The sequence below is a fragment of the Primulina eburnea genome, chromosome 15, assembly GCF_022965805.1.
Source record: "Primulina eburnea isolate SZY01 chromosome 15, ASM2296580v1, whole genome shotgun sequence".
NCBI classification, from domain to species: domain Eukaryota; kingdom Viridiplantae; phylum Streptophyta; class Magnoliopsida; order Lamiales; family Gesneriaceae; genus Primulina; species Primulina eburnea.
Window position 1 is genome coordinate 2108746 of NC_133115.1, and position 27544 is coordinate 2136289.

At 34.7% G+C, this 27544-nt stretch overlaps 4 protein-coding genes across 6 annotated transcripts; 2 read left to right on the top strand and 2 right to left on the bottom strand.

Annotated features, from left to right (window-relative positions):
* The first annotated feature begins 711 nt into the window (after positions 1-711).
* On the top strand, positions 712-3865 carry LOC140814953 (uncharacterized). 2 transcript variants are annotated; one of them, XM_073174050.1, is made up of 3 exons: positions 712-1032; positions 1268-3459; positions 3559-3865. In XM_073174050.1, the coding sequence occupies exons 1-3, from the start codon at positions 837-839 to the stop codon at positions 3640-3642; spliced, it is 2472 nt and encodes an 823-aa protein (XP_073030151.1). In that variant the 5' UTR covers positions 712-836; the 3' UTR covers positions 3643-3865. The 2 variants fall into 2 exon arrangements, with proteins under 2 accessions (XP_073030151.1, XP_073030152.1); XM_073174051.1 differs by having other exon boundaries at positions 1277-3459.
* Positions 3866-4507: 642 nt separating this feature from the next.
* LOC140814595 (uncharacterized) lies at positions 4508-7620 on the bottom strand. Of its 2 annotated transcripts, XM_073173627.1 has the most exons (5): positions 7409-7620; positions 7088-7321; positions 6320-6385; positions 5381-5466; positions 4864-5004 (listed from the first exon to the last, which is right to left on the bottom strand). In XM_073173627.1, exons 1-5 carry the CDS (start codon positions 7559-7561, stop codon positions 5001-5003), a joined length of 543 nt encoding a protein of 180 aa, XP_073029728.1. In that variant the 5' UTR covers positions 7562-7620; the 3' UTR covers positions 4864-5000. The 2 variants fall into 2 exon arrangements, with proteins under 2 accessions (XP_073029727.1, XP_073029728.1); XM_073173626.1 differs by lacking the exon at positions 5381-5466 and having other exon boundaries at positions 4508-5004.
* Positions 7621-10865: 3245 nt separating this feature from the next.
* On the top strand, positions 10866-21144 carry LOC140813667 (pre-mRNA-processing protein 40A-like). The gene is made up of 29 exons (XM_073172300.1): positions 10866-11294; positions 12424-12476; positions 13179-13250; positions 13349-13675; positions 13762-14103; positions 14226-14302; positions 14539-14608; positions 14877-14929; positions 15041-15098; positions 15205-15557; positions 15639-15714; positions 15817-15915; positions 16080-16148; positions 16221-16298; positions 16424-16510; positions 16626-16660; positions 16800-16905; positions 17135-17215; positions 17299-17415; positions 17495-17536; positions 17657-17773; positions 17852-17950; positions 18796-18843; positions 18923-19015; positions 19533-19640; positions 19741-19793; positions 20072-20174; positions 20448-20720; positions 20831-21144. The coding sequence occupies exons 2-29, from the start codon at positions 12444-12446 to the stop codon at positions 20975-20977; spliced, it is 3216 nt and encodes a 1071-aa protein (XP_073028401.1). The 5' UTR covers positions 10866-11294; positions 12424-12443; the 3' UTR covers positions 20978-21144.
* A 3023-nt stretch (positions 21145-24167) lies between these two features.
* Positions 24168-25475, bottom strand: LOC140814636 (protein SOB FIVE-LIKE 5-like). Its single transcript, XM_073173674.1, has 4 exons — positions 24848-25475; positions 24656-24760; positions 24492-24566; positions 24168-24341 (listed from the first exon to the last, which is right to left on the bottom strand). The coding sequence occupies exons 1-4, from the start codon at positions 25289-25291 to the stop codon at positions 24333-24335; spliced, it is 633 nt and encodes a 210-aa protein (XP_073029775.1). The 5' UTR covers positions 25292-25475; the 3' UTR covers positions 24168-24332.
* Positions 25476-27544: the final 2069 nt, after the last annotated feature.

A 27544-nucleotide genomic window follows, 5' to 3' on the forward strand; every position in this document is an offset into this window, starting at 1 on the left:
CATTGTAGATAATGAGTGGAAACGATTATATTTATAACTATTTATGTAAATTCTAACAAATATAGAAAAATATTTTGGATACTAAAACCATTAACATAATAAAAATTGAATGTTTAAAATAAAAAATAAAAGGCGGTAAGATTGACACTCTATTTAACACTATTGACAACACCATGGCCCGTAAGAAAGTGAGCTTATATCTGGTGTGCCGACTGCTTATAATTACGAGGTTTATTTCATCCTATCCATATGGGTATTGCCTCCATGATAGTATGGATGAACAAGATTTACCCATGCATATATATGATCCACTTTTTTTTTGAAATTGTATGTGTGGCAAGATCTTACCTGTTGAAATGAAGTGAGGGTAGTGCCCACGTAAGTAGGATTTTATCTATCTAATTACTATATCTCAAATTTAAGACGAGTTATCAGACTTGAGACTCGATTATAACAAATTTATTTTACCAGTTGAGACATCTAACCATTCTTCCGTGTACTCGGGGATTCGTCCCGCCTAAACTCCTCCCTGGGAAAAGAAAGGTTGCTACCGAATATAAAGCGAGAAGGAAAAAACAAATAAAAAAAAGTCAAAAGCTGCTGAACAAAGATAATTTAATCCAACGGCTATCTATTTTTTTTTACCTAATTTCTTTAATCCCAACGGTCGAAATTGAACATTCAAAATTTTAAACCCTCGTCTTGGTTCGGTAAGTAGCCGTTACATCACATTTTCGAATCAAATTCAGAATCATAATCACAAATCAAATCGTTTCAAGATCTTTTTCTCCATTCTTTCCATTCTGATCGTGAAGAAACTCACTCTCGTCTCTCCAATGGCGGCTGTTTCAAACAGATCTCCTTCCTCAAATGCATCCAGGCCTAGCAATCTCACTCCCAATTCCAGAAATCAAGAAAACAACCCTGAAACTAGAAAAAGTTTCAGTGGTGGCAACAATCCTTTAGGAAAACCCTCTATTCTTACTAATCTGAGGAGATTTGATCCCGTCACACCTGCCAATACCCCATCAGGTTGGTTTATATTCTTTTGAATTCATTTTTTTCTTGCATTTATTGTGACTCTAGTTGTAGTTTCTTGATTTTTGTATGAGGCTGCTTAATTTCAATTTATCCATTTTCCATAGTTTATTCATCTGAAAATTATTGTACCAGTGTGGTTGCTAGTTTCTTGATTTTGGAATGAGTACTGCTTTAGTTTCAATTTTCAGAAGTGGGTTTTGATTGTTTGTTCTTTTGTGTTTGGAAGAATCTTCAGATTTTACAAGGAGATCGGTGGGAAAAGAAAGCTGCGTGGGTTCATTTTTTAACGTTTGTGAAGAAAAAGAGAACGATGAAAAAGATATGAATTTCAAGGCCACAAAACTCCGGTCTCCGGCAAAAAATTCCAAGAATTTCATGTCACCTACTATTTCGGCCGCCTCAAAATTTACCCCTTCTCCAAGAAAAAGGGTCTTGGTGGAGAGAAATGATCCCGTTCGAACCTCAATGTCCTTATCTGATGGAAAAGCTATGTTTTTTTCCACCTCGTCCACAGATGTTTCTGAAAATTTAGAGCCAAAATCTGACCTGGGATTTGACCAGAATCACTCCATTGATAGTTTCGTGGATGCAGAAGTTGCCGATTCTCAGAAAATTGAGGCTGTTCCTGAAGATCCTGCAGCTTCCAAGCCTTCAAAAAAGGTGACATTTTTAGATGCACCTACAGATTCTGAATCAGTGGTTACTGATTCTGACGAAAATTTTCTCGAATCCAGCTTGAAGAACAAGAGTTGTTGTTCAGATGTTTCCCCTTCCATAGCCCCACTCGATGCAGATCCATCCATGCCTCCTTATGATCCTAAAACCAATTACCTTTCTCCAAGGCCTCAATTTCTTTATTACAAACCAAATCCCAGGATCGACATGCTCTTGAACAAGAATAGGTTGGATTCGGATGAATTCATGCAACTAGAATATGATTTTACTGAAGATTCCATGTCTGAAACCATATCAGATTCCGAGGGCACAGAAGAATCTCAGGCCGAGGATCAGCAAGAGGTGGAATCTGGGCTTACTGCTTCAGCTGATATGGTAGTAGGCTTAACCGAAATGGAAGAATTGTCCTCTGGCGTTGAACTGCCTGAATCTTTACCTGTCAGCTTGCCTTCTACTGATGACATACCAGACAATTCGGTGCAGAGAATTGACAAGAAACCACGGAGTTTCTCTAGATTGATTTGTGGCTCTATGTTTCTGATTTTCGTGATTGCTTTTGCATCAATTTACATTTCTCATTCTCCATTAGTTGATGAATTCGTTTTAAAAAATACGGGCTTCTCTGATTTTAGTGATCTTTATCACCAATCAAAGGAGAAATTTGATTGGGTTGCAAGACATATCAATCAGTTCCAAGTTGATTCTTTGTCTTTCATTTCTGCCCTAATGAACAAGCTCAGGGAAGGAGAAATGATAGGCCCTTTGCAGTTCATGAATCTTACTGATCTTCAAAAGAAAATTTGGAACGAGGAACATTTTCAGATCCATCAAGGATTGATGGAGGATCTTGAAGAAGATGATGAGTTGGAGGAATTAGCAGAGGAAGAAGAATATGCAGTAGATACTGATGAAATATTTGATGAGGAAATTGAAGAATATGACAGGTTAGAAACTGAAGACATCTCTCCTTTTTCTGAAATATTTTCTGAATCAGAGCCTGAGATTTCAGAAAATGTAGAAGGTGCCGATGGAGTTGCCCCTGAAGATGATCAATTAGCTGCTTCTTCTCAGGATCAAGAAAGTAGATTTGAAGCCAAAGATGTAAAAATGGGGACTGAGATCACTGATGCCAAAGATGTAGAAATGGGGACTGAGATCACTGATGCTGAAAATTTGGATTCTGAAACTAATGTTGGTTCTTCTACTGATGTTAATTTGTTGAACGATGAAAGTTCATTAGAAGTTGATTCGTCTGGTGAAGCAAATGTCGAAAGCTCACCAGTACTGGAGTCGCCGCCACCTCAGACATCAGAAGAAACATTTCACACAACTTACATCATTGGCATTTCTTCCGTCTTGGTGGCTCTATCGACAGTTGCAGCGCTCATATACTTGAACAAGAAAAAACCAAGTCTGGCCGAAGCTGTTTCGCAAACCCAACCATTGACGGTGAAGAAGCTGGACAATGAAAATGAATTTGCTGGTACAGAGCACATTTCCGAAGAAAGGCGGCTATCATCCACCCACACAGAGGTGGATTTGCTCGGTGGATCATGTCCTTCCGAAATCAGCAGCTTTCAAAAAAGTTACAGAGAGATGAAAGGAGCAGATGAAGTTCAAAGTTTAGAGAACAAACCAAAGAGGTATTCGAAAAGGGAGTCGTTGGCTTCTTCATCAGGGTATTCCGCTGGCTCCCCATCATATGGAAGCTTCACCACATACGAAAGAATTCCCACTAAACATGTAAATAATTACTTTTAACTCTATCTATCTGTGATTTTTTTTTGCTAGTTTATTAATCCTAAACTGCACATTATTCTTTTTTTAAAAAAAAAATCGCAGGCGAATAGGGACGAGGACGTGGAAGTTGTTACACCGGTGAGGCGTTCTAGCCGTCTCAGCAGGAATCAGATCACCTCTCCATGATAATCGCTTTGAACAATGAGTTGTTTGTAGTTTGAACTTGGTTTTAGTGATTGGTGGTGGTGTAAGTTTGATGAAACACTAACTAATCGTAGTGTAGTAGTGTGCTTGCTGCATCTGTTGTTGGTTTCTTATTTTGCCTTACACTTTTAGGCTTCCTTTCAACCAAAAATCTTGAATGCCATTCATTGTACTTGTTTCACTTCTAACAAATGTCGCTTTCGGCAGAAAATGTAGGTGCGATGCACGCTGACACGAATTAGATACAGAAGTAATTAATTACAAACTTTGGAGTCAAAAAGTACAATATCTAAATCTCATGTTATATAACAAATGTTAATGAGCAAACATGCACGTAGAATAAACACAGCCCATCTTTTAATACAGTTTTCAAAATTTGTAGCCAAAAGATAAAAGTGTAAAACCACACATTTTGTCATCGTGATGATATTTTTGTGAAAAAAATCAACATTTAACGTATTCAAAAGGTTTCCAACAATAATAATGGTGAAACAAAAACCTTAGAATTTGGGCCATTGTTTATGCATGGATTTTATACATAAATGAACATTCATTTAATGGGGATTGGGGTTTTAAAATATTTTCAACAGTAATAATTACTAAATTGGATTGATTTTATATCAAATTATTTCCATATCTACAAATATTTTTAGAATGCTTGTTATTTCAACTTGTATGGAAATAGAATACATCGAGTAAATAAATGAGATGAGGCTTTTCATGGGTTGATTACATCCTATATGTAAGGGCACTACCCACATGATAGAATCAAGGGTCCAAATTTAACCGCACATACACGGGATCCACTAATTTTTTTAAAATCACATGGAGATACAGTGGGTATCTATATTTTGAACGTATATAAGCCATTTCATTATCTGTAATTTCAGTCACATTCTCCTGTGTACAGATTCAATAAATACTGCTGTTGTTCCTGGGTTCCAAGCGGAGAAGATAAAAGTTATTGCTTTGCTTCCATTCCGAAACAAAACAAGAAGTATAAAGATCTGTGGTTTTGACTTCTAGTCATCTTTATGGGCTAGCAAGCTTGATGCGGGTGAGATCTAACGAAACAACGAACCAGAAACTTCACATATAGTCTTACACTTGAACTGTAGACTATGTTTACCTTTGTCTCAGGTGTCCACTTAAGTATGAGACTTGTGAACCTTTCTTCTTGGTGCAAATGATCATTCAAATGGCAGGTTGGGTGCCAGTCCAAGCTTCAGGCTCATCATCCTCAGGTCTATAACTGCGGCTTTCTTGGAAGTAGGAAATCCCAGTCCAGATTCCACGAATCAACAGAATACTTGTAAACACGACACTGCCAAGGGTACATATTACCTAACGAGAAAAGGGATGTTGGAACAGAAACAATCAGGTGTTGAACGGAACCCCAAGAAAACTAACGAATATGAGAATTTTGATCTTCAAATTGGAGATCCGAACTATAAAACTAGCATGATTGATGAATGATCATCCTCTGACAGAAAAACTGAAGGAGAATATGCACATCATGTAAGTATATACATATTGCAACAGAATGTAGGTTATGCATCCAATCAGTTGGTGCAACCATATTTTGCAAAACCATTGCCAGAAACTGCTTTTCTGGGAACAGGAATACATGACTAAAATTCATATATATCGAGAATATTGCACATTGAGCATGGATGGGTCGAGTATTGGAGGGAAGGGGGAATAAGGGCAAAATCCTAACCCCGACAACTCAACTGCAGATTGTTGCAAATTCAAGAGGTACTTAATTCTTCTCGAACAAATCCTCCCTGCCCCAAAGGAGAAATTCTGTTCGCATGGATACACAATAAGAAAACAATTATTCTGAAGTAGAAAATTATAAAGAAATGATGTTAGATAGACTCTTTAATGTTTCGCAGATGAGAGAAGAACGCTGAATCCCTTTTGTTACCTGAAAAACATCTGCACTTCAATTTTGTCCACCCAGCTATTTTAAGCTCCGGGAAAATCCAAAAAATTATTTTATTATGTTTCAAAATATGCATTATTTGAGTTAAAAATAAGAAAAAAGTGGTAATATTCTAGTATCGGGATTGCCATCACACCAAAAATTATAGTTGACCGTAAAGACATAATTCAAATATTTTAAATAGTACTCTACGGTTGAAAAAATAAAGAATCAACCTCTAGTTAAAAGCAGCTATCGAAACAGTCAGGAAGAGGGTTATAGGAAAAAGATTCCCCAGGCAGAGATTGTTCTCCCTTCGTATAAATGCATCGATGAGTGTGAGAATTTCAAAGGACAAAATCATAACTCCCATATTAACCATCAATGCTACTACCCAACCATTGAATATATTAAAACATCGGTTTCAAACACATCTTTAATATTGCAATCCTTAATCAATCCAAAGTATACAAAGGTAACTAAAGTTTTCTAGAAATTACGCCAAGAGACCATAAAATACTTTGTTTGAACAGGTAATACAAAAATTCCAGAACGAAGAAAAGAACTTACATTCTGTTAAATGATCAAAGCTAACGATGAATAACAAAAAGTTTTGTTTCCTGCTAAGGATAGGTCATAAAAAGGACAATAAAACAAGCAGATAGAGTACAGAACGCTCCATTTATATAAAACAAATTTGAAAGCAAGAGAACTAAAGAAGAATTCCATTACCTCCAAGAATGCCTTCAGAACCCACAAAAAGGTTAGAATTATAGTTCCATTGACCGCAAATCCGACCTACATCCCAAAAGAAATTAACAACCAATTTCAAGAATGAAAACTCTCTTTCAGAGAAAATTTAAAAGCGGTTGTTTTAAACAAATAAAACAAACCCAACAGTAAGTTTCACAGCTCTATAAACCTGATTAATGCTGGTCGTTTCCATTTTCCACAAGGTTTCAGTTTCTTTGCAAACAAACCTCTTGTACAAGTGCATACGACTTGGCTAAAAAAGCACTCTAAACAAACAACTGGACCAATGCCAATTAAAATCATGCGATGTCATGAATCTAAAAACAAACTTTGCAGCCATAATGGAGACTAGATTGTTGGAAAGGATTCACAGCAAGCTTGACAAAATATTTTCATTGACCAAGCTCCGAACATGAAAAAAGAGTGAAATTTTAGATGCCGACTTTTTATTCAACGTCTTGGAGTTTGGATACAGTACTCGCAATCTAAATGCTTTATAGCATGTTCAAACATCAAGATTAAGAATCAATCCTGCACTCTCAGGTGGAAAATTTGATGGCTTTCAGAATAGCAAATACGCAAAGAATTCGAATTTATTCTCAACCATTCAAGTCAGAAGAAATCAAATCTGAAATGGAAATGGCAAATATAACAACTCCATTACTACTCCACCTTTCTCAGGGATGATTAACTAATAACTAGACGAAACACACCTAAAAAAGCAATTAACAGATAAATCAGTCCTACCAATTTGGTGGAGATGGGAATAGGAAGAACAGATTTAACTGCCTTGCGTGCTTTCCTCGATACCTTTTTGAACACATTCTCCACAAACCTGATCAGGAGATCCAAGCTCCTGTCTTCCTCTTCATCTTCTTCATCATCCTCGTCATCAAAATCACCTCCATAGTCACCCATCACCATACCACTTCGCGAGCTCACTCCCCAAAAACCATTATTGTGAATTGGATTCCGACCTTTCTGTTCAATTTTAAGAAATTCAAGTTTTAAATAAATTGCATTATAAGATGTTAAGTTGCTATTGCACACTTCAAGGAAGAGTGCTACCTGGAGGAGGAGAAGAAGAGTAGCGGCGGGGCGGCGCTGCAATTGCAGGAAGGTCCTGATTGGAAGATGAGAGTTGGTGGAGGAATAGAGAGACAGTGCTTGGAAGTTAGCGGAGCAAGGCCGAGGTTGGATAGAGACGGTTGTCGCCGCCATGAGACCGGCGACTGGAGCTTTCTCTACCGAATGAAACAGGCAGGGACTAATTTGCAGAAAATGAGGAAAAAGGAGTCACGGAAGAGTTTATTAAGAAAAAGGGAGACAATGTAATTTACTTTTCTATCTTTTGTTTATAATTTATTTAAAAACTAATTTTTTCAGTGTATTTTAATTTTATATATAATAAAATTTATAATTTAATTAAATAAAAAAACTTATCCGATTCAATTTTTCTATCTTTTTCGACTCAATTCTAAATTTCATCTCATTCTTCACAAAAAATATTTTTCTTCTTAACTTTCCATCCTCTCATTTTTTGGCTAACAATTAACCACGAACAACAAATCCAAAAAAAAAAAAAAAATACCATATATTGAAAAAAAAAATTATTTTGAGATATAAAATTTATTGGATCTCGTCAGTGTTCACGACCCAGGAATAAAAAGATTCACCCTGAGTCGTGAAAACAAAAAATGTATCACGACCCACGACTTCATGACCCTGAGTCGCGAAGCACAAGTCTTCACGAGACCCATGGGTCGTGAAGCACTTGTGCTTCACATTGAAGCACAAGTGCTGCTTCACGACCCAACACTTTGTTGGGTCGTGAAGCAGTGCTTCACAGTGAAGCACAGCACAAGTGCTGTGCTTCACTGTGAAGCACTGGTCGTGAAGCACTTGTGCTTCAAAGCACAAGTGCTTCACGACCCAACGCTTGTGCTTCACGACCCAACTTTGGGTCGTGAAGCACAAGACCCAGTGTTGTGGGCTTCACGACCCAGGGTCGTGAGTTCACGATCCCGGAAGTCGTGACGTGAAGATTCCACGATATATGGCTCGTGACACGATCCATTAATTTTAAATTTTTATAATTAATAATTTTTGTTTTGTTTTAAATTTATATAATTAATAATCTTTTTATTTCTTATATGTTTACTTTCCCGCTAAATTTGGAAGGAATCAATTTTTTGAATGTAAGTTAATTTTAGGATCAAGATACGTTGAGATCTGTAAGAAGCTTGTATCATTTTTAAATGAGAAAGAGATAGAATATTTGGTGCAGTACACTCAATTTGGTAATTCAATTTTATGTGCTAAGATTATAACAATTGGGTCGGGATTATACTAGACCCACGCGACCCAATTTTGGTGGGTCGCGTGGGTCGAGATGGGTCGAGAAGAATAATTTTGGCTTCTCGACCCATAAAGCTAGCTATATTTATATATATATATATATATATATATATATATATATATATATATATATAATTATAAAAATTATAAAATTTGTTAATGTTTACATACAATAAACATTAATTTCATATGCTTTGATATACATTCATTACATTAAAGTGAATATGTAATGAAATTTGTTATGATTTTTTTAGTTTTGTTATTATAAAATTTGTTAAGAATTTTAGTATAATTATAAAATTTGTTAATGTTTATATACAATTAATATTAATTTCATATATTTCGATATACATTCATTAAAGTGAATATGTAATGAAATTTGTTATGAATTTTAGTGGAATTATAAAATTGTTAAGATTTTTAGTCGAATATAAATTCAATCCACATTGTTAGAATAAGAGATACATTCTCCTACTTGTTATGAATTTTTTAACTAACATACTTAAATTATAACATATAACTAATATTTACACAAATAAATTTTTTATATATATTTACATTCTAATCATATATAAAGTGAAATATATATTATAAAATGATCAAAACTTAAAAATATCAAAAATTTCTACCCACTCGACCCATCTCGACCCAAACTCGACCAAAACCCTAAACCCTAAACAAAACCCTAAACCAAACCTCTAACATTATCACTCGACCCACTCTTTTTATTTTTTTATTTAAAAAACATAAAAAAATAAAAAAAAATTAGAAGAGTGGGTCGAGCACTTTTCATTTTATTTATTTTAAAAAAATAGAAGTGCTATTTAAAAAAAATTATTAAAAAAAAATAGAAGTAGAAGAGTGGGTCGAGTGGGTCGAGCTCTTCTCGACCCACTCTTCATTTTTTTTTAAAAAAATTTATTTTTTTAAAAAAGAAAATAGAAGTAAAAAAGTCAAAATCCCTTTTATTTAATTAAATTTTAAATTGATCGTATATTTTTTATTGACCCGACTAATTTGGTTGTGTTTGTGTGAGGACTTCACACCTTGCTTTGTTATTTCAATTTAATTGAAAAAAAAAAAAAATGGCGCATGTACTTTGTGAGACAGTCTTGAATTTTTATTCGTGAGACAGTCAAAAAATAAAAAATAATACTCTTTCTATAAAAAGTAATATTTTTTCATGAATGACTCAAATAAAAGATCAGTCTCACAAAATTCGACCCGTAAGACCGTCTCACACAAATTTTTGCCAACAAAAATTATATCATTTAAATTTTTTTATTTACTCTTTATATTTTTATTTTTCTTCATGAATCATTTTCAAAATATTTGAATTCTCGACGAACTTTGATTTGCCTCCAAATTGATTGATAAAATGGTAACTCAACTCACATTTTTTAAAGTAAAAACTTGTGTGAGATGGTTTAACGAGTCGTATTTTGTGAGATAAATATTTTATTTGGATCATTCATGAAAAAATATTACTTTTATGTTAATAGTATTATTTTTTATTGTGAATATCGATAGGATTGACTCATCTCACAGATAAAGATTCATGAGATCATCTTACAAGAGACCTATTAAACCTATTCTTTTTTTAATGACGAGTTGGATCGATTTGACGAGTCATATTCAAATTGGCTCTTCCAAATATGATAAATACCCCATAATTAAAAAAAAGTACATATGGAATTTTTTATTTGCATTACTCATTAATTTATTAATAATAAGTTACTAATAATATTCGATGAGATCTTTAATTTTGGTGATGATAAATAATAACTTATTGTATTAGATTAAGTTGTCGTTAGATTTTTATTACATGTATTCAACCGCTTAACTAGAATACTTTCAACTAATCTTATAATACTAAGTTACTCATCACCGCCTACGCATCGGTTTGTGGCAAATTAGTCATCCATTCACTGTATCCAAATAGAAAAAAAGAATTGAAGAAAGATAAAATTCACATGGTTGGATATAATGAATTGGAGTTTGGATTGTATATAAATCCAATATCACCAGCATATTTCATGTCTATTAATTAAAAAAATTGAAATATTAATTAATATGATATAAAAATAGGAAAAAGAATTGAAGAAAGATGAAATCTTGTATGAAAGTAAAAACAGAACACCGTGAGTAACATGAAAATTTAGTGAAATAAAAGCATTTTCACATTATGATTGTATGAAAAGAAAATGAGAAGAAAAATTTTGAATGATGGAAGAAAAGGGCAAGAAAATGAATGCAGGATCTGCAAAATCTAACACCCAAAACCGCGAGAAGGGATCCTGGAAACGTCTCGTTTGTTTGTCAGGGCGTGTATAAATAAGAAACAGCGAATTTCAGTTTCATCCCACCAAGAAACCCTCCTAAACCTGCTGCCCCGTGTTGTTTGTTTGATTCGAAATCCTGCAAAACAACTGAGAAAATTATTCAGCATCATCAGTCTTTTTGTTTGTTGTTTACGTCCAATCGTACTGATTTTTTTTTTCAGTTATTATTAGTGGTGTTCTGCCCTGCCGTGATATATTGACGCTTGGCCAGTTGGTGCATTCACAAAACGGAGCCTCTTCTCTTCAATTCCAATGTAATTTCATCGCCTAGTTAGCCCACCCGTGATTTGTGATTTTCTTTTTACTGCAATGGGCTCATGGTTTTGGAGCTGGGTTATGGAACTTTTGCATTGTTGATAGGTTTTGCTACCTTTTCTGCGGAGGATTTCTTGAGCTTCTTCTTTGCAAAAAAATAAAATAAAATTTGTTGGGCTAAAAACTACTTGAAAAGCAACTTTTTTTTATAGTAGTTTATATTGTGTTGGTTGTTTCTTTAGGGTTTAAACAGGTGTGTTTATGTATGCTTTTTAGAATTCAGTTCTCCTGTGGTTGCTGAGTTATTAGCTGTGGCCGTATCAGTCATGATTAACTTGATTGAATTCATGTTTATAGTGCCTAATCATTGGCTTTTTAAGCGACTTTGCATGAAAATGGATATTTTTGAATGAAAAAATAACAAAAAGAAGAGGTGAAGTGAAAAGTAAAAAAAATGAGAATAATTTCACGAAGATCTGAATTCCATTATGAGATGTATGTTTCAAATAGCCATTTTTTAATATTTCTTGCGATGATCTGTAGGTTGGATCTGACTTTCTGTACTTTAGGTTAGATCAATTTGCACCTCGGTTAAATAATATCCTTGTTGTGTACTAGTCTTTGATTTTTCTATTACAAATTATGAAAATAGAAATGTTTCAGATGAAATAATCTGCACTTGGTGATAATACCTGATGATATTAGTAGAAGAATTGAGAAAATGCTATTGTTCTGATATCTTTATGTTATCTCTTTGTTGAACAATCACAAGATTCAGAGTATTTTTGTTATCGGTCCGAATCATGTGTGGAATAGACATGGTTTTATGTTTATATATTATTTGGTTTTGACACGAGGAAAATAAGCTATGACTATTACCACAACTAAATTAACGGTTATGTCCAGAATTCGTTACTATTAATTTTTTCAGGTGTGGTCAACTATATGTGTTATATAGTTACTTTAGGGATCATCTTCCTTATATTCTTTCTCCTTTAACATTTTATTCTGTAATACTAGGTTTTGTGGTCGTTATCCCTTTTATTTGTTAATATTTTTTTTCCATATGACCATTAGCTCGTTCAAATATATAAACTAATATTTGGTGCTTTTGCATTATTGTTACAGAAATTGGCCATTATCTTGAAATGGTCAATAATCCTCAGTTCACTGGCATGCAGGTATGGATTTTAGATGGTCTCACAAACATTTCAATTTGAGATTGGTTTTTAAAGTTATCGAAGAAATTTGAATGTTCTGTTTGTGTATATAGGTCGTTGTGCATTTATATTATTTTCTACGTAATATGTTATTCTTATGTTGGCTATTTAGCTTAACGTATTAAACATCTCATAATACTAACGCCTGAAGGAATCTTCAGGCGAGTAACTCAAACAACTAAAAGAGAAACACGTATCGTATCCTACTAATTATAATTTATTGAGCAGCCTTCCATATATCCTACTAACTACAGTTTCTTGAAGCCTCTGCACCTACAGTCTGTCACATTATAATGTGCCAAAAATTATGAAGTGCAAAGTTATTTTAAAAGATAACAAGTTTCAAATTTAAATCATATGAATGATGGTAAAATAAATTTTCGGGATGAACACTTGTAGCCTTCCAATGTGTTCTAGTCAGATTACATGTCAAAAACCAGAACTCCCTCAGCCATTTAGAAGCATTCATGGCATATTTAACTACACACTTGGATTTGTTTCTATAACATTGATGACATGTCACCACTCATACATTGTTTTTAGTTTCTAATACTAAATCTCTTTTGACGATCTTATTTTCCAGCTTTTTTTTATTTTGAGTAATTATACACGCAACAAGCCTTATTCCTTTTGTCTTTATTAACATGATATCGTGGGAAAAAGGCTCTCCGGCCTCGCATAGTTGGTGGTCATGTGGGTCCTCCTCCTAGTCCTCTTCCTCCCATGTCGATGCAAGTAAGGTTTACTTGGATCTTATTTCAAATGGGGTATTTTTAAAGGTTTTCCTTGTAATCTTTGCCCTAGAAGAACTATTAATTATCATTTCATTTCAGTTTCGACCAGCAGTTCCGCCCCCGCCCCTGCCACAGCCGCCTCAACCATACATTCCTGTGACTCCTCAGCAATTTCAGCCAGTTGGACATTCAATCATGGGGATGCCTCCTCATCCCATGCCAATTCAGTATCCTCAAGGAGCGCCACCGCCTCCCCCACTCCCCCCAGCTCAAAGAACTGGTCTTGTTCTGCCGCAAGGACCACCGCTGCCGCTGACAGATTTCCAGCCTAATAGACCTGTGATGCCTGCTCCTGTTCAGCCTCAAATCTCGAATAATTTGATGCCTGGTTTTTCTGGTCCTGTTATTTCTCCAGCGGCATACACTGTAAATATCCTCAGAAGGCCTCCCTAGTTGTGAAGTTGTGTCTTTCAAGGTCATTATTTATTAACATTTATGGCTTTGTTTTTCAGGTATCCTCGTCATCTAGTGGCCTACAACAAATGAATGTGGGCTCAATATCTCAGAATCAGCCGATGCCCCAGACCAATGTTCCTAATTTTTCTATCAGTGGACACCCATGGTATCCTATGGGAAATCAGAACCCGCAATCGACCATCCAACCACAGCAAGAGGTGGAACAAGGTGCTGGAGGACAACCGTGGTTTACAACTGGGAACCAGAATATAAAACCTGTTACCCCTTTGCAGCAGACCGGGGAGCAAAATGCTAGTGCACAACAATTGTTTCCAAGTGCAAATCAGAATGTACAATCCGGAATACCTTCTCAGCAGACTGAGGAACTCACTGTCACGGTCAGTCCAGTGACAATTTTCTGAAGTGGTTCTGATATTCCTTCTCTGCTGTATGTAAAAAATAGTTGGCCACTCCACTTTCTTTTGTTTAAGACTACGATTCTTGATTTTTTCGATTTCAGGGGACAATTACCAAGCCTGCCCTCATCGAAAAGGCTTTATCAGAATGGAAAGAACACTGCTCTCGTGATGGAAAAAAGTATTATATTTGTTAAGCATCTTATATCATGCTATTCATATCGATTGAAATGTTTTCTTTGTTTTATGGTATTTGAGCTTGTTAACATCTCTGCTGTATGAATTTGATGATTAATAAATTAACTTGACTATGATATGTTCTATAATTACGTCTGCATGAGTGACTAGAAAGTTTATTCCGTTTGAGCTATGCTCTTATATTTTCAGTTGTCAAATCCTGATGTATCTCAACTGCAGATATTATTACAACAAACGGACAGGGATTTCTCTGTGGGAGAAGCCGTTAGAGTTGATGACCCCGACTGAGGCGAGACATACTTCAACCTTTGCTTTAGATTAGATCTATTTCTTGTACTTCTCCAATTTGTTTGAGATAATGACACGAGTTGTCCCGGACTCAATTTTTGTGAACGTCTTGTCCTTGTGTCATTTGCCCAAATGTTTTCGATTGAGTCTTTTGGTGCATCATTGGAATCTGATTCCCGAAAATGACATTCCTTAATCACAGACTTCCATATTTTCCAGTTCTTTTTCTATGCGTTATCAATTCATTTCACGATGTTCTAATATTACAGAGGGCTGATGCATCAACTGGCTGGAGAGAGTTCACTACTCCCGAAGGAAGAAAGTGCGTAACTTAATAGTTTTATGGTGTTTGCTTCTATTGCGGTAAAATAAAGAAAATCACTCATTTGTTTTGTTTTCTACCAATTATGTTAATTCTAGATTTTTTTAACAGGTATTACTTCCATAAAGTTACCAAACGATCGAAGTGGGCCATTCCAGATGAAGTCAAGGTATTCTTATCTGATTCACCAAATATTGAACTTGCTAAAATAGAAAAATAACTATGCCACTTATTTAATGGTGTTTTTTGTCTGACATGTGTAAATGACTGTATAGTTGGCTCGTGAACGGGCGACTGTGATTTCATGTGAAGGAACACCAGTAATGAAGCATGTTATTTCCATTGCCTCAGCTGGTGTTCCTACTTCTGAGACACCGGCTTCAATTCCGAATGCAAATAATTCATCTTCTCAGGGTGGTCAAAAAATTGTTTCAAGCCCAGTTTCAGTGGAACCTGCTGTTAATTCAGAACCTGCAGCCTTTTCTGGATTATCAGGCAAACAAGAGGAGGCTGCTTATACAAGAGTAGATGTAACAGGATCGCGTAATCCTTTAGAAATTGCTGCTTCAATGGTTGCGGCAGATACATCAGTTCCCATTGAGCTTGACAGCTCCATGACTGCACCAGTGTATATCATGTTTTCTTTAGTTATCCATTGAATATTCTTTTGATCCCCTAACATCTTAGCTTAAATGCAATGCTGTTGCAGGAGAACTGCTAATAGCATATCACCTCGGGAAGCTACACCACCGTCTGTCGATGAAACTTCAAATGGAGGTCTGGAGGTATTACTTCTTTAGTTTTTATTAATGTTTTTTGGTACTAAAAGATGCATTTTGTTACTCATTTTCCTTAAAATGTCACGTTGCTTGTTTATTTTTCTGCAGGAAACCAATGAAATATCTGTGATATCTGGAAGCGGGAGCATAATTGCACCTGAAGAGAAAAAAGTAGAGCATGGACCTGTTGTCTATGAGAGCAAAGAGGTATTGTGGATTGGTTATGTTCCTGTTCTATAGCTAATTAACTTTTGCTTGAGATATTAAGTTGTATGAGGGAAAGATCATTTAGAATTTTTTTGTTAATTCTTTATTTAGCTTAATGACATCATTCTCTCCTTCTATCTCTCTTTCCCCGGCTTTGGCTTTAGGAGGCGAAGAATGCTTTTAAAGTTCTTTTGGAAACAGCAAATGTTGGCTCAGATTGGAATTGGGACCAGGTCGGTTACTTTTTTGGACACTCTTGAAGATTTTGTGAGAAAATCTTTGATATAGACACTGTATCTAAGCAGGCCATGAGAGTGATAATAAATGACCGGAGATATGGTGCACTAAGAACTCTCGGTGAAAGAAAGCAGGCTTTTAATGAGGTGATTTTGCATTCACTACAATGATTTTCTTTTGATGGTTATAACCTCAGTTTAAATGTCTCTAGTTGTTGCTTTCCATTTTCTGCCAATAATTATTTCGAGTATGTTTGTGATTTGTGGTTCAGTTTGTGGGACAAAAGAGAAAACAGGAAGTTGACGAGAGGCGGGCCAGACAGAAGAAAGTGCGGGAAGATTTCAAGAAAATGTTAGATGTTAGTAGATTGTTCTGACTCTACGAAAGATTGCCATTAGTTCTTTTATCATCAATGAATGTTATTACTTATGATTCCATAATCAAGTCACTCACCCCTGTAATAATTTATGCAGGAATCAGAAGATTTGACTTCATCAACAAGATGGAGGTTTGTATTTGTTTTCCGGTTTTTTTTGTTAAGATATTATTAATTCTGTTTTAACATATTGAAGTATGGTCTAGCCTTCTTTTCTTACGATGCTGATTGATGTTTTGTCATTTGTGATAACATTGGACGGATGGTGCAGCAAAGCAGCATCTATGTTTGAAAATGATGAACGTTTTCAAGCTTTTGAACGAGCTAAAGATCGTGAGGACCTCTTTGAAGACCATTTAGAGGATCTGAAGAAAAAGGTATTGTCGATAGTTTTCTATTAGCATGTAAGAAAATGAGGTGGTCACGATCAGTGTAAACAAGCTTTTAAAGGAGGTTTGGAGGGGTGGGGGTGATTTTGTCCATCATTGGCAACTGAATAACATAACAAGGAATTTACATGCGTACACAACAATGATTTGCATTCAATTGGACCGAACATTTTAGAAATACATGTAACTTTTTCTTGCATATTTCTTTCTCGGTTAGGAACGAGCAAAGGCTTTGGAGGAGCGCAAACGTCATAAGACAGAGTATTTGGACTTTCTAAAATCTTGTGATTTTATCAAGGTATTTTTCTCTCTAAATTCATTCTGTTAGTCCTTGAATCTGTGTGGCAGGCTAACATGTTGCTTGTTTGTCTTATTTACAAGGCGAATAGCCAATGGCGGAAAATTCAACACCATTTAGAAAATGATGGGAGATGCTCACGCCTAGAAAAAATTGAGCGCTTGGAAATCTTCCAAGTAAATATTTGTCCCTATATTCCTGTGAAATCGCTATTATGTTATTTTGTGCATGAGATTTGTAGTCATTGTTGTTGGGCTGCGTTTTAGGAATATATACGAGAATCTAGAGTTGGTAGAAGAGGAACAAAGAAAATTAAGAATGGTAATATAATCAGATTCTTTTCTGGCATTTATTTGCACTTCTTCTCTCCCTTCCCCCATCCCTCCCTTCTCTTCCCCTCCCTTCTCTTCATCTGTAAACCATTTGTAATTGCTGAAATAGGAGGACATGAGGAAAGCAGAACGTAAAAACCGTGATGAATTTCGAAAGCTGATGGAGGAACATGTTGCTAATGGCATACTTGCTGCCAATACTCATTGGCGTGACTATTGTACAAAGGTTGGTTCTATTATACATATGACACAGGTTGACCAAGAACATCTCTTTTATTGTGCTTTAACTTCAACTTTGTTTTAGGTGAAAGACATGCCCGCATATCTGGCAGTATCTTCGAACACCTCAGGGTCTAAAGCAAAAGATCTGTTTGAGGATGTCATAGACGACCTTGAAAAACAGGTAGTTCGTCCTTTTTTTTAAAGAAAAGGGATTATGAATCTGAAAAATTATTTTCTGCTAATACTCTTCTTATGTATGACTAGTATATGGTCTTGATTCTTGGTGACTTGAAAAAATTAATATGTATCTTTGATACCTTCACACGTGTCTTTGTGCTCATGGATGTGTTTTCCAAAATGGGAATTGAGATCCTGATGTGATAGAACTGCCGAAAAATATTCTATATTCTACCTTCATTTGTTTGGTTTTAAACGAAGTTTGCATACTTTGCTTAAAAAGTATCCAACGGGAATGATGGCCAATGTTGTTGTATTTTAGCTTAATAGCTCAATGATCTTGGACGTATTTCATTGCTTTTAATACTTTATAAGAACTTTGAAGCACTATGTTTTGATTCTATGTGGGGCAAAACTTTTTAGGTTATGGAATTTGAAAGTCATTACATTCCTATACGCCTTTCAAAATACGAGGATATTCCCCACCTATACACTTGACAATCTCTCATGTATAATATGTATTATGCCGTGTGGAAAATAAAGAAAGATAAGGAAAAAATATCGCAAACTTGAATTATAGATGACAGTAAGTTTCCTGGAGAATGTTGTAGATTGTTGTTTAAATCTGCGACTTGCTATAATCCACTTGTATGTAAGCAAACAATCGTATTTTGTATTTACTCCAATTATTTCTTAATCATCGTTAGAGTTGTGATAGGTCAATTTACAAGTTGTAGGGGGCAATACAACACACTGTAAATCAATAGTTAATATATCTGCCACTTATTTCCTCCTTTCATTTGTCATGGTGCTTGTACATTATGTGTTATTTTGATAACTCAATTTCAGTATTTGGAGGACAAGGAGAAAATTGAAGGTGCAATAAAGAATGGAAAGGTCTTGTGTTGGCTGTCCCTTTTGGCATTTTTGGGAATTGTTCAATTTATCGGTATTCCAACTTAGGTTGTGGTTGCAGACATCATTGTCTACATCTTGTACTCTTGAAGACTTCAAGGCTACGCTTCCCAAAGAAATTACATCGGCAAAAATATCTGACATCAACTTAAAGGTATACTAGAAAGTTATGAGGTCCATACTATTATATTGTCAGAAAATTCAGTTAAATGTTATTGCTAACCTATTTTCTTGCAATTGACCTTTTAGGTTGTTTTTTTGTTCGTTAGCATTTTATAATGAAGATGCCACCAATTAAATGTCTATTTTCCTATCTCCACTTATAAAATCACCTATTCGTGTCATTGTACCTGAATACATAATTATAATTAAAAATGGCAACAGAAATCTTGTGTTACTCAATAAATTTGCACTAAGTTTTAGTCCGTTTCACTCGCTAATATCTACCGTGGCTTGTTACTGCTCTTTTCGTTACTTCTCACTTGGTAATCTGGCTCATTGTTGCTGAATTTTTGCATCTCATGTATGATCTTATATATGTTGATCAGCACATTTGATCTATCAACTAAAAGTACTTGAACCTGGTTTCTAGTTTTGTTTTCTTTCCTTTTCTTCCATTGCTTGTCTGTGTTTATAAATATGATATACTCAATAGTTTCATAATATTGCAGCTTGTATATAATGAGTTGATGGAAATAACTAAAGAGAAAGAGGAAAAAGAAGCTAAGAAGCGTAAACGGCTAACTGAAGATTTCTATGACTTCCTGTTTACCTTAAAGGTACAGTAACCTTAACCTATGTTGAATTAGTAATGCAAGTTCATTAAGTTCTAGATTTACTTTATAGTTATCCTATAACACTGTTTAATATGTTAAGCAGGAAATAACAGCATTCTCGAAGTGGGAGGATTGCAAACCACTTGTTGGAGATCGGTGCACCTCTAATTTACTATATTATTATAACTTCTGTTGTATTCAATAGCAAAAATTAGCATGTAGTAGCTTTTGAAGATTTGGCTTCAATTCATTGTTTTTTTCGTGCTCAAATCTTGTAAAACATGAATAACTTTAGTGGCTCAAAACTTTTACAGAGGTTTAATTTTTATCTATAAATGCAGTTTAATGTTTGTGCTTTCTACATTATCCTCTGATGCTCCCCCTTTCTTCCCAACCTTGAGTCAATCAATTTGTATGAATATGCCCTTGGACAGGTTTCTTGGAGAGGAAAGCTTTTTCCAGGAAATCTTTGACAACTTCATTATTGAACTAAAAGAAAAGGCAAAAGAGAAGGAGCGAAGGAGAAGAGAGGAAAAGGTACTAAAATATCTCATCACCTTTGTTTTGTTACATAATTTTGGGATTTGTATATTAAAATGAAGAATTGTTCTAAAGTTTCCGAGAATAAGATGACCTTTATTTCTTTTTTCTATGTGCGATCCCACACTATTTTCAACCTTTTATAAATAGGTCGAGACCTTCTTGATGATTTACTTAATTATTGCTTCTTCGTCTTTCCTTGGACTGATCAATTTAATGTAGATATCGTGTTTACCGTGCAATATGTGGACTAAACTATGTTCTTCATAGGCAAAGAAGGAAAAAAGGAGAGAGGATAAGGAGAGAAAGAATAAAGATCGGAGAGCTGAAAGCAAAAAGGGTAGGGAGAGACATAAGAAAGGTGAAACCGATAGTGACGACTCTAAGTCTCACAGTTTTGAAGAGAAGAGAAGGTCGAGAGAGAGGAGCAAGAAACATCGGAAGCGGCGTATGGATCATTTTGATGATGCCAGTTTCGATGGCGACGAGAAGGATAGGTGTAGGTCTCATAGACACAGCACTGATAACAAAAAGTCGAAACAGGTATCTTTCTGTGCTATTAATTAAATACAGGTATCTTTTGTGCTATTCATTAAATTTTGCACAAATCATAGGCTTTAACACCTGGCAGTATTAATCATGTAATTTAATAGATTGAGAAGCAATCTTCGACCGCAAATGTGGATCCTGAAAACGAGAGCAAGAAACACAAAAGGGATCATCGGGATGGTCGGAACAAGGATGTTGATGTCAAGGAGCTGAAACATCAGGAGCCGTGCGAGGATGGAGAGGTTCGGTAGCATCCATTCCATGCATATGTTTCTTCATTCTCTTACTTGCATCTTGTGTATAACATGCGACTGCTAGGATCTCTATATTTGTTTACAACTACAAAATTTTTTGTGTAGCACCTATTTTGGTCCTTTAGAATACAGGAACTTAATTTAATCCAACTTCTTTTAAATCATGCTGTTGTTCAAAGACTGACACAGTTGAGCCATTTTTGAACTTTGATTCATACCCTCCTTTCGGTGTCTGTAGTTTTTTCGTTTGAGACGACATTAGCCCATCCGGTTCGAAGAAAATCGGTCCGGATCAGTTGGGCTCACAGTATTCTCCCCCTTTATATCTTGTTGTCTATTCTTTTCTAAAATAAATAATAATAAAAAAAGACGAGAGTTGAAAATTTTATTAAATTATGGTTCATAGGCATCTCAAATAATGAAAGTTTCCTCCAACATTAAATACATGATATCAAAAACTATTCAAGGATCGAGATGTCTAAATTGTTGAGTGCGTTGATAGGGAAGTCGGGTCCCCTGCACGAATGGATGCATGCATGGACGATGGGATGATTGGACTGACCACGTTCATTGAACCCCAACTTGCATTATTCAATCCCCCCACCCACTCTTGCTTGTACTTTGCAGTACAGTCGTCATCATATTGATTTGTGGTATGTATATATATACACACACACATCATATTCTCTAATTTTTTTTTTTTTATAGAGAATTCAAGATTACCTTTTGAGACCCTTCACTTGGGGAAAAGGAAAAAGAATCATGAAATTTTTTCCCTCTAAAACACGGGGTTTAATAATATATTTTAATCATGAAAAATATTCAGAGCAAAAACTTGTCTGAACGGTCTCACGGATCATATTTTATGAGACATATATCTTATTTGAGTCATCCATGAAAAAATATTACTTTTTATGCTAAGAGTATTACTATTTATTGTAAATATCGATAAATTTGATTCGTCCACATATAAAAATTCAAAAAATCGTCTCATGCAATGATAATATCTACAACATATATACATAAACAGACAAAGAAAGAGGGCATGAAAAGTGCCCTAATTCAATTGATGGAGTATGTGAGTGTCACGAATTCGATTCATTCAGTTTACCCGAGATGGTTTACATGGTTTACTCAATGTGCATTGAAAGACAATGATTACGGTTCCATTGTCATAAAAAAAAAGTTAGGATGCAGAGATAAGAGTAAAATGCCATGATAGTTAAGTCTGTATGCAGTGGGTATAATGTAGGATTGTCAAGTGGATTGGGAACAGTCCTAGGTGAAAAATTAATGAATCGGAATAGTGTTCGAATCATCTCTTACAAATTGTGACAAAGGATTGGGGAGTTTGTCTTGGTTGCGACAAAAAAATTTGTCCTCCATACTCGGTTTTCATCCTCGACCCAACATTTTCAATTATCAGAGAATGAATTGTCCAATCAACCCTTTTTTCTGTGTGTGGTTCGGGTACAATGCAAGGGACGTTTCTTGGATAATTTGTTTCTTGCTTTTTTATTATAAAAGTATTGTCTTTTTTGTGTTATTTGGGCATAGTGCACACACATTGATTCTTTTCTCTCTTCTTGTCGCATAATGTATATATATTTCACTATCAATGCATGAGGATTGGAGAGTTATTTAAATGTTTAATCATTGGAAAAATGATGATATTTATCATCAAAACACACCCTCTTGGAAAAATATTTAGAATTGGACGCCTGATCGAATTTTATCGAGTAAAATCAATATTCGCAAATGTTAAGATTGGAATTTGAACTCTAAATCAAACCCTAAAAGCTAGCTTAAAGATGGATGATTGTCTAAATCCATATATGCAACTCCAATAAACTCTATCCAACTGATGTAAGACATCTTCACACTCATCTCTCACGCCAAGAATGAACAATTGTATCGTGGAGACATTAACGAATGGCCCAAGAACTCTATCCATCGAGACGTCTTAACACGCTCTTTTCACGCATAAAAATGAACAACTAGAGCGTGAAAACAATAACGTGTGTTTCAACTATATATGGACATGCAATCCAATGCATAATAGTGGGTCTAAGCTCTGACAACAGGTTAAGATTGAAATTGGACATAACTCAATCCTAAAAGCTAGCTCGAATGAGGATGATTGTCTAAGTTCATATATATAACTTTCAGAGACTCTAGTTAACCGATGCAAGATATCTTAACAAAATTTATTGTTATTATTATCATTATTTTTTTTTTATCTTTTTGGGATGATATCGCTTGCTCGTCTTTGTTGCATTCATCATATATTAATATTAGGACACATTCGAACCCACAAAAAATTACTGAAATGAAATATTTTAGCTTTTTTTTTTTGGGTTAACACAAAGCTACGTACTTCCCAAATTAAAATAGAAAAATAATTGGCAATATAAAAATGGAGCATGTTGCCTTAGGTCAGGAAGATATGAGGCAGGATCACTGCACTTTAAAAGGATGAATTATGAAATATTCCAACATATTATTGTGTCATTTACACTCTTCTCTGACTGCCCAAAACCTAGGATTAATTACACTCCTTTTACACATCAATCATCCTACCAAATTATTGCACCCTACAACAAAATATGTAAAAATTTCATTCCATCCTATACTTTAAGGTACTGTCCAAAGTGTTTGATGCAATTGTATAATATAGAACATGCCGATTTTTCATGAAGTAGGTCTATTGTGAGAAAATAAGAATATGTATTGGTTGTCACACGTGATTATAACATCAATATTATATAAGGTTAAATTAAAGTTGTCCCCCTTTGATAAATATTATTATGATCAGTTAAGAATTAATATATATATATATATATATATATATATATATATATATATATAGCTGTTTAATTAATTTCTTACAAATGGCATCTAATTATTTTCCATATCTAAATAAATATTGATTTAAATCTATGAAATTATTCTAAAATGGACAAGAATTAAGGTCTTCATTTCTATTTCTATTTTTTATGGACAAGATTATCCTTAATTTTCCCATGTTAAAAAATGTAGGGAACATGGGGGGCTCCATGTATAAAAAGACAGACCAACAAACAAAAAACAAGAAAGATTTAAAGAAATTGCTCAAATATTTCCATTATTAATTTGTACACAAGAAATAATGCTAAATCTTTGAACAAAAATAAATTCAACCCCCACAAATTTTTAATTTCATTCCCAAATCCCAATCCACTACATTCAAAGCTACAAATGAAGAGAAAAGGAAAGAAAAAGGGAAACATCTCTTCATGAATTCCCTTTTGACTTAATTAGGATCGGAGATGCAAATAATATCGAATTTGCTTCGAATCACCATCGCTTCCCTTCAAACCACCTGCAAGATTTTGAGTCCAAAAACTAAATAAATATAGGACAAGACAAGATTGTAAGGCACAAATTAAACATCCAAATTAATAAATAAATTCTAAGTTAAAATGAATTAAATAGTACATATCCCAAAAAAAAAATTATATATATACTTAACTGGTTTTGGTACTGCTGATTTCCAGAAACTGACTGGAAAAAAATCATGAGTCTCGTGGTAATTATGATCTCTACCCTGAAAAAATAAAATTGAATAATAAATTTACTTTTTTTATATAAAAAAAGATTGAAAATATATATATATATACACACACACACACACACTTCAAAATGAGTCGTGGAGTATCCTTGTGAATAATCCAACTCATTCTTCATGGAAGCCTGATTCGATCTTGTGTGGGTGAATCTTTCCGTGTGGGTGAATCTTTCCTGTAAATTTATATATATATTTCAAAACATTTAACAAACGATTCATTACAAAAGAACAAGATAAATCGATTAAGGAAACAAGCTTACATTGGAGAAGCCAAAGAAAGGAGAACTAGCGGTGTCATCGAGCAAATTGGAAGAAGACTGATGATATTCATTGATATCCTTGATTCCATGTCGATTTTCTTCTATTTTCTGTCTCTTGAAATTCTTTCCAGACAATGCAGATTCCTTAACATTCTGGCAATGATAAAAGCAATATCCTCCATTGTTGTTGTCTTTCCCAGTAGAACCATAGCTGTCTTCTTCGTTCAAGTACTGTGGAGGTCCCGACGAAGCATCGGAAACCATGGATAAATCTTCATCATCATCTTTTTCTTCATCGTCGAAGAAATCGTGTTCTTGGACGTTGCTGAAGGCCTGTGGTGGAGAGACGGAGGAGTCATGTCCAAGGTAAAGCGTCCAGCCTGATTCACACCCACTACTGCTGCTGAATTCTTGGTTATCTTCAAAAGGGCAAATGTACTCCATTCTTGCGAGTTTGGTTCCTGAATTTGGAGTTCCTTCGAGTCGATTTTATTTGGTTTTTCTTGTTGTTTTTGTTTATAGCGTACGTGTGGGGATGGGGTAGGGGGAGGGGGGCAAAAGACGAAAGAGAATGAGGATGAAATCTTACAAGGGTTTGTCTTGGAGTTAAGACTATTGAGGGTCTCGCTTTGCCAGTTGGATTTGCAATGTGGATGGTGGTTGTATTTATAATCCATGAAATTTTTTAGGCTGATTTTGGTTAAAAGTATAAAATAAACTAATGGTTAATAAGTAAATGATAAAGAAAATGATTGTCGTAGGATTGTAATATATGGTGTTATGTTTGGTATGATTTTTAAGTGTAGGATAATTTTGAATTTTTTGATGAAAGGACAAAATTGCCCTTTCTTCTTTTTTTTTTCTTCTTCCACTCCGGCGGCGACGGCGACGTTCCGACAACGTCGGTGCGGCCAGCAGTCAGCAGCGTCGACGGCTGCCGGCCGACCGGAAGTTATCGGTCAGTGGTTGGTTCTGGGCGGCAACCGGCAACGGTCGTCGGCCGGCGGCGGTCGGTGGTCGGACGGCGGCGGCGACGGAGGTCGGTGGTGCGGCCGGCCGGCGGCGTGGCGGGAAGTGGTGGTGAGTTTGAATATAGGAGAAGGGTAAAATTAGAAAAATATGAAGGATTAAGAGTTGAATAAATAATCCTAGAGGGTGAGGAGGTATTATTTTAACCCACCTAATATAACCTAATCATTCATAGGAGGTATTGACTTAGTTAAATAATCACGCGTACCAAACGAGTGATAAAATGAGTTAAAAAAAATAAACCCACCTGATCACCCCTACCAAACGCATCGTTAGGGTTTTGTTTATTTGTTTCTTACAATAAATAATAGTAGTGAGGGGGGAAGGGATTTTTTGAGGAAAAAAGCGATGAATTTTAGATACCAAATAGAATTTGGGTTTTGGTTCTTTTTTCTATAGAGTGCTCATGTAACTTGAAACATGTCACTAATAGTTATTTTCTAGTGTCACGGCGACACTTTGAAGAAAAAAAATAAAAAGTCAAAACATAACCTAATTTGTAAGACTAAAAAACCCAAATTTAAATATTTACAATACCAAAACACAAAATAACCAAACATAAAACATCTTTTTTCTCATATAAATATGAGTAGATATTTCAATAATTAAGGAGGCAAAATCGACATCTGACAGCTGTAAAAACATTCATATTGCATGCATGTGTATTTTGTTCAAAAATTTATTGTCGAACTTCATAATATTCACCTTGGTCTCTCAATTATATGTGATAATTAATAATGGCCGGGGTGGGATACATGTGTCTTAATTGACCAGTGGATAGATCGATATTGTAGATATTACACTGAAATTCCCTTTCAAATAATTGGTTCAAATTAAAATCTTTGATTTCCTCCCTTTTTTCTTATGAAATTGAATTGATTGTGAAGAAAAAGGGGATGTATCTTGATATATATATATATATATATATATATATATATATTGGAGGAGTACTGAGGGGTTCACATGCAAGACAGCGAAGGCTAATAACAAAAGGGGTCACACCTCTCGTCTTCTCTTCCTCACTGTTTGGGCATCTATTCCTTTTCATTATTTTCTCTTTTCTTCTTCTTCTTTTTCTTTTTCTTTTTTTAATCTACGGAATTTTTTGCATTCACCTCTAGTCGGTGTATTTGATACTCATCTCTCTTATATATTATAATTTTGTATTTTATATGAGAGAAAAGTGTCAAATACATTTGGTTTTATTGTATTCATCTCTACGTATTTAGGCATAGTTTGGTACACATGATAGGATAAATGTGTGATATATAATATAAGGATAAGTTAAGGATAAATAAGATGTAGGATATTATATTTAATGTTTGGTATGATTTTAATAAGAGTGATTAAATTTATATATTAGATTGTAATGACAAAATTAACCTTATCATAATAAATTTTATAATTTCAAAGTTGTTGCTTGAGTTAATATTTTTTATCTGTTCATGTGCCGATAGTACTTTCATGATTTATTTAATTTTACTTAATTTTATATATTATATAATATGATAATTGAGACCTTGATTTTGTGAGTCAAGTCAAATATCAATTTTTAAGGTTAATCGAGTGATACTAATAATTTTATTGAGATTTATAAAAATTATTTATATAATTACCATAATATATAATATATAAAAATAAATAAAATATTTATTTGATTTTAATTTA

What these genes read in the sequence shown, in the direction of transcription:
- LOC140814953 (XM_073174050.1), top strand. Translation starts at nt 837, where the DNA reads ATGGCGGCTGTTTCAAACAGATCTCCTTCCTCAAATGCATCCAGGCCT. An exon ending in ACCTGCCAATACCCCATCAG is followed by an intron (nt 1,033 to 1,267) that starts GTTGGTTTATAT and finishes TGTGTTTGGAAG; the next exon opens with AATCTTCAGATTTTACAAGG. An exon ending in AAAGAATTCCCACTAAACAT is followed by an intron (nt 3,460 to 3,558) that starts GTAAATAATTAC and finishes AAAAAATCGCAG; the next exon opens with GCGAATAGGGACGAGGACGT.
- LOC140814595 (XM_073173626.1), bottom strand. Translation starts at nt 7,561, where the DNA reads ATGGCGGCGACAACCGTCTCTATCCAACCTCGGCCTTGCTCCGCTAAC. An exon ending in CTCTTCTTCTCCTCCTCCAG is followed by an intron (nt 7,322 to 7,408) that starts GTAGCACTCTTC and finishes AAAATTGAACAG; the next exon opens with AAAGGTCGGAATCCAATTCA. An exon ending in TTCCCATCTCCACCAAATTG is followed by an intron (nt 6,386 to 7,087) that starts GTAGGACTGATT and finishes TTTGGGATGTAG; the next exon opens with GTCGGATTTGCGGTCAATGG.
- LOC140813667 (XM_073172300.1), top strand. Translation starts at nt 12,444, where the DNA reads ATGGTCAATAATCCTCAGTTCACTGGCATGCAG. An exon ending in CTGAGGAACTCACTGTCACG is followed by an intron (nt 14,104 to 14,225) that starts GTCAGTCCAGTG and finishes TTTCGATTTCAG; the next exon opens with GGGACAATTACCAAGCCTGC. An exon ending in AGCTCCATGACTGCACCAGT is followed by an intron (nt 15,558 to 15,638) that starts GTATATCATGTT and finishes ATGCTGTTGCAG; the next exon opens with GAGAACTGCTAATAGCATAT.
- LOC140814636 (XM_073173674.1), bottom strand. Translation starts at nt 25,291, where the DNA reads ATGGAGTACATTTGCCCTTTTGAAGATAACCAAGAATTCAGCAGCAGT. An exon ending in CTTTCTTTGGCTTCTCCAAT is followed by an intron (nt 24,761 to 24,847) that starts GTAAGCTTGTTT and finishes ATAAATTTACAG; the next exon opens with GAAAGATTCACCCACACGGA. An exon ending in ACTCCACGACTCATTTTGAA is followed by an intron (nt 24,567 to 24,655) that starts GTGTGTGTGTGT and finishes TTATTTTTTCAG; the next exon opens with GGTAGAGATCATAATTACCA.